The 5,761-nt window shown below is 37.2% G+C and overlaps 1 protein-coding gene across 1 annotated transcript in view; it reads right to left on the bottom strand.

Annotated features, from left to right (window-relative positions):
* Positions 1-771: 771 nt before the first annotated feature.
* The window catches only part of LOC125870018 (disease resistance protein RPV1-like), a 16,289-nt gene continuing 11,299 nt past the window's right edge, over positions 772-5,761 (bottom strand). The window contains exons 4-7 of the mRNA XM_049550388.1: positions 2,774-2,963; positions 1,674-2,534; positions 1,531-1,590; positions 772-1,422 (exon numbers count right to left, since the gene is read on the bottom strand). Coding sequence (XP_049406345.1) covers positions 772-1,422; positions 1,531-1,590; positions 1,674-2,534; positions 2,774-2,963 — 1,762 coding nt within the window. The remainder of the gene's footprint in view (positions 1,423-1,530; positions 1,591-1,673; positions 2,535-2,773; positions 2,964-5,761) is intronic.

Raw genomic sequence — 5,761 nt, 5'->3', positions numbered from 1 at the left:
ACCAAGGTAATCTACTAGAACCAAGGTCTTGGACTTTTGACCTCACTTGCCTTATGGGAAGAACTTCAAGTTCAAGTTTAAGAGATCAAAAGTTCAAGGTGTGTATATTCTCATCAGACCCAACAGTTCCAACTTCCTTTAGCCAAGCCTAACCTGTTTTGTTGGACAACTACCACATGGCAAAATAGATCTCGCCAATCATCTGTATTCTGTCGACTATGGTCATATGCTTCCTGCAAAATCTGGCGAAAGTTCGCGTGATTTACATGGAAAGGTGTGCCGATGATGTTGTGAAATAAAGATGTCCCATCACCAGCTTGCGAAAGACGAAGGCCGNTTGTCTATAATATTTACCATTAGGTCAGTCCTAATACATTGGGCCCTTTGTCTCACTTTAACCAAGGTAATCTACAAGAACCACGGTCTTGGACTTTTGACCTCACTTGCGTTATGGGAAGAACTTCAAGTTTTAAGAGATTTTGAACTTTGACCTTGAAAAGACAAATAAATTGTTTCTAGTAGACCCTCAATTGTCTATAATATTTACCATTAGGTCAGTCCTAATACATTGGGCCCTTTGTCTCACTTTAACCAAGGTAATCTACAAGAACCACGGTCTTGGACTTTTGACCTCACTTGCGTTATGGGAAGAACTTCAAGTTTTAAGAGATTTTGAACTTTGACCTTGAAGGTTTTCCCACGGGGCAAGCTGCATCAAAAGTTGAAAGACTAGTCATTTTCAAGGTGTGTATTTTCATTCCAGAATTGTCATCAGACCCAACAGTTCCAACTTCCTTTAGCCAAGCCTAACCTGTTTTGTTGCTCGACTACCACACTACAACCTAGATCTCGCCAATCAGCTGTATTCCGTCGACTATGGTCATATGCTTCCTGCAAAATCTGGCGAAAGTTCGCGTGATTTACATGGAAAGGTGTGCCGATGATGTTGTGAAATAAAGATGTCCCATCACCAGCTTGCGAAAGACGAAGGCCGTTAAATATGACTTTCTGAATGTGCTGATCATCAGTGCCATTATTAAGATTATATGACATAACATGTCCTACTTCAGCAATGGATGATTCTCTCCACAAGGGTATCAACCTCCTTTCCTCAAAATTACTCCGAGGATCTCGAAACTGGAGTTTTGGCAATGTTCTTCCTGCTGTTGCATAGACTGGATGAACGCCACACTTTGTCACTTTTAACCCTGTGAATCCTTGCTCTCTGATACTGAACGAAAATGTAATTTGTTCTCCACCTTCTAAAGCAGGACAAAAGTAATCTCGTGGTATGAAGCTCACCCAAGAACGTTTGTCAGCGGTTACAGTAATCTCGGGGAAGCAAAGGACCCATGTAACCTTATTGGTCTGATCACCGACCTCTATGATAGGACCATATTGAAAAACTCCATTGTATTTGCACTGGTAGATAGACCAAAGGATCATTCCCTGGAAGTTATGTTCTACGTTTGGTGGCATTGTTAAGGTTATATTAGATCCTATGTTTCAGTTGCTGAACCATTCTGGAACCTCGCTACCTGCAATATAGTAGCTGCTTGGATAAGGAAGATCTTCATCACATTCTCCCATCTGTATAAAATAAAACATAAATGGTGTGAGTTGCACTTAATTGTAGTAGTACAAAGATGAGATGAATAGAGGAACTAACTAACCAGCTGGAAGAAACTTTCATCAAAGAAACGTCTTGCCAGCTTGCTACTGCTCTCTATGCGAACATATTCAACATTTTTGATAGTTTCCATGCCCTTAATCTCAGACAATCTGTCGCAATTAGATACACAGAGCTGTGGCAGTATCCTGTAATTGGACATGTCTAGACTTTCAATGGATGAACAATCATTTGCATGGAGCTCTAGCAGATTAGAAGGAAGTAGTGAGAGCATTTGAAGATTCTTGCAATTATCCAGGACAAGACACTGTAGCTCAGATAGGTCGCAAAAGAGGGATGATGGGAGAGTGTAAAAATCATTTCCTCCTAAATCCAGGTATTTCAATGAGGTTAAACTCCCAAGATTGGTGGGAATATCTGCTTCTGAAAGCCTACAATCGTTGAGATTGAGCACCGTCAAGTGACTTAAACGGGAAAGGGAATGTGGCAACAACCTCTCTGGACACGATGAACTACTTCCTGCCCATGGTACATAAGATAAAATAGAAGTCAGCCAAGATTGAGCCTTCAAACTTCTGTTGCATCCTTGTAATGATAAGCTTCTTAGGTTTTTCAAGTGTCCCAAATCAGCAGGCAGTTGTTGTAGACCCGAGCAACCTGACATATTTAGATGTTGAAGTGATTCTAGCTTGCAAATGCTGCTTGGTAGATTCTTGAGGCTTACACAGTCTTCCAGATTTAAGTAAACAAGTTTCACCAAATATTTTATTGATGAATCAATCTCAACCAACTCTGAGCAACCTGTAAACAATATTGTCTCAAGACTTATCGCCCTTGAAAAATCAGGAGTTCGCTTTAGTCGTTGACAATGACTGAGATCTAGATATGCCAGGTTTTCCAGGGGCTGATACATAGAAACAATAATATATTCATTAGTATCTATAGTTCGCTTAATGTAAAATCTTATTATATCTAAACCTTGAAAAACTTAGAATAAGGTTTTTTTAGCAATAAACCTTGATGGTGGATTGCCAAACTTCCACGATGTTGCTATATTCATTAGTATCTATAGTTCGCTTAATGTAAAATCTTATTATATCTAAACCTTGAAAAACTTAGAATAAGGTTTTTTTAGCAATAAACCTTGATGGTGGATTGCCAAACTTCCACGATGTTGCTATATTGCATGTCCAGAGCCACAAGTTTGGTTAGATGAATATCAGTAGGTAAACATTTCAAAGGGAAATTTTGCCAACTTAGCCATCTTAGGTCCTCAAACAAATTTTTGAAGCTTCCAGTAATATTCATTCCTTTTGCTTGAAATATTTTCAACCTATCCATTCTTGCAAAGGACTTTGTCTCGACAGTTAAATCTTTCACTTTGGGATGGATGGCGCTGATGCCTTCTATCAGATTGCTACCCTGTCATCATAACAGTGCAGGATACATTATTATTCTTCTATTTATTCAGTTATAATTGCTTATTTTACTTTTCAAAGAGCTTAAAACATCGTGTCATTATTATTTTACTTTTCAAAGAGCTTAAAACATCATGTAATGACACTCTGTATTTGGAAATGATTTAGCTTTAAACTTCTCATTTTACCCTTACTGGAATGATTTCATAGTCACATAAATGTTATTAAATATTTGGTGAAATATATATAATTCATTGTGGACTTAATTTGACGTTCTAATCACTAAAGGGGTTTTTTGGTATTTGGTTAGAGTTGTGCAGGGTATAGAAATGTAGGGATTAATTATGAGTGAATATATGTATTATTTTATGCAGGTATTAGTTATGCAATTATTAATTATTCATTTATTTGTCATACATATATTAATTATTCCATCTTTTTGTCCTGCATAAAATATTATATAGATTTCCTCATAACTTATACATGTATTAGTTATGCGGATTTCTGAATTGTCAATAAGCGGCGTATTAATTTTATACATGAATAGGTTATTTCCTATCTATCAACCAAACGTTGTATTTACGAAAATTAATATATGTATAACTTGTTTCTTATCCCGCTACCAAACGACCCTAAGTTAACTTTTACTTATACATAATGAGGTATTATAGTAGAGAGGGATTACTCGGAAAGAGGTAAATTAGGATTGGGAATAAAATTAGATATGCCTCCTAGACCATTACAATTTCACATTGGATAATAATATAAAAGAACTATGAAATCCATTGGATGATTTTTTTTATTCCACAGAAAAGGGGTATCTTGTGTTCCAATAGAAGCAAAAGTGATGTGGATTATTCAAGAGTCGAAGTCGATTTGCTTTATAAAAAGAAGATAAGAGGACCGCTATTTTGGTTCAGAAGAGAGAGTTTTCTGAGGAACACTATAATCAACTATAAATTTGATATCCGAATTGTTTCAGCATGAAAACTCTTGAGTTACATTCACTCTAAATGTTTGTTGTATTGTTTTTCTATTTATACAGGTTCAGTCTTCTGTTTCTTTTTCATGGTGATTGACCATTGAAGATTAGTGACTAAAGAAAGATGATCTTGTCTGATTATCCATCACAGAAGTGAATTGGTAATGTTTTCCTTTTCTTTTCACTTGTGAATATTTCGTATGAGTATAGTGATAACTGATAATGATCTATATGTTCTTTTTTCTTAATGTTGTGTTGTGTTAAAAGTCTACTATCTTTAGATATAAAATTTATAGTAGTTGTAGGGGTGTGAAATAGAGACCTTTTTTTTTTTTTTATGACTGTGGTGTCCAGGCTAGCTTTCGTTCACCTTGACTAATTCCATGGGATACCTGCCACCTGCAACAAGTACCATGGGACGGAGACTAGATCTACTTTCTATCGGCTGTCTGTAGTTCACTTTTAGGTGACTAGATAGTTTTTAAAGTTTCTTGTGAGCTACCGGTATAGAAAAGTTAAAAAGTCAAGTTTGAGGAAGTTAGAGTACCCGTCCTCGACGTTCTGCAAATCCCATCCCGATAAATTTGCAGCTTCTTTGACAGCGGCTTTCCACCTTGCTACCTTCTCCTTCCCAAAACGTTTTTTGTGTTTAGCAAGTGCTTTACCAAATGTACCGGCTTGTCTACGTACCTCAGAAGGATTAACGTCGTAGAATATAGGAATAACTAGCTGACCATGCTGCTCTCTGCACTCTAGTATCTTCAAAAGCTCATCGAGACACCAGCTAGACGATGCATAATTTTTTGAGAAAATAACAATGGAGATCATGGAATCTTCTATAGCTTGAATCAGTTCAGATCTGATTTCTGTGCCTTTTCTGAGCTCCTCGTCGTCTCTAAATGTATTAACTCCAGCTTGCACCAAATTTGAATAGAGGTGGTCCGTAAAAGTTTTACGTGTGTCTTCCCTTCTAAAACTCAAAAAAACATGATATTTATGGGATGAAGATGAAGGTGGAGGCATGGAGGATGAGGGAATTATAATACTATTAGAAGCCATAGACACAAATTTTAGTATTAGATGAAATTGAAGAAAGAGTTAATCTATGGTGAGTGGTGACCAAAGGAATCCACGACATGTCATCATATAGAGGCAGAGGCCTTCCATATACTTCCCTACATACCTTAATTTCTATAAGAATTCCACAAATTATGTCTTGATAGCCATACAGCACTCACCACGCAGGCTAGAGTGGCATATTTAGCTAACCGACCCTCCCCCCCTAAAACACCATGACACAAATTAAGACAGAGGGAGTAATAAATTTGGTCAGAACTTCAGAGAAAGTGACTCTTCTTGGATAAATTCCACAAAAGGATCGTCATCATTTGCGACTAGCGGGTGCACAACTTGTCAATATTTCAGACCAAAAAAGCCTCTAGCTTTCAACTAATTTTGATATTTAATAACGTCCGCTATGAAACGGTCCTTCTAGGTCACCTCTAGGCTTTTTGACCTCATGGTTTTGTCCACTAAGGTGGCTGGCTTTAACTTAAAAGACGCCTCAACATTTGAAAATTTAGACGCGCCCTTATATGGCTCCCCCTAACTTTTCCTCCATTTCGATAGGCAAGTTTCACAGCAAACTCTCTTTTGATTTTTGACTGTTAACGGTATGGATCAAAGATGTATAAGTTAGAGGAATAGAAAAATGGATCTCAGTTAAGTGTA

Source organism: Solanum stenotomum, chromosome 7 (genome assembly GCF_019186545.1).
Source record: "Solanum stenotomum isolate F172 chromosome 7, ASM1918654v1, whole genome shotgun sequence".
Taxonomy (NCBI): domain Eukaryota; kingdom Viridiplantae; phylum Streptophyta; class Magnoliopsida; order Solanales; family Solanaceae; genus Solanum; species Solanum stenotomum.
This window is presented reverse-complemented; position numbering and strand designations above follow the sequence as displayed.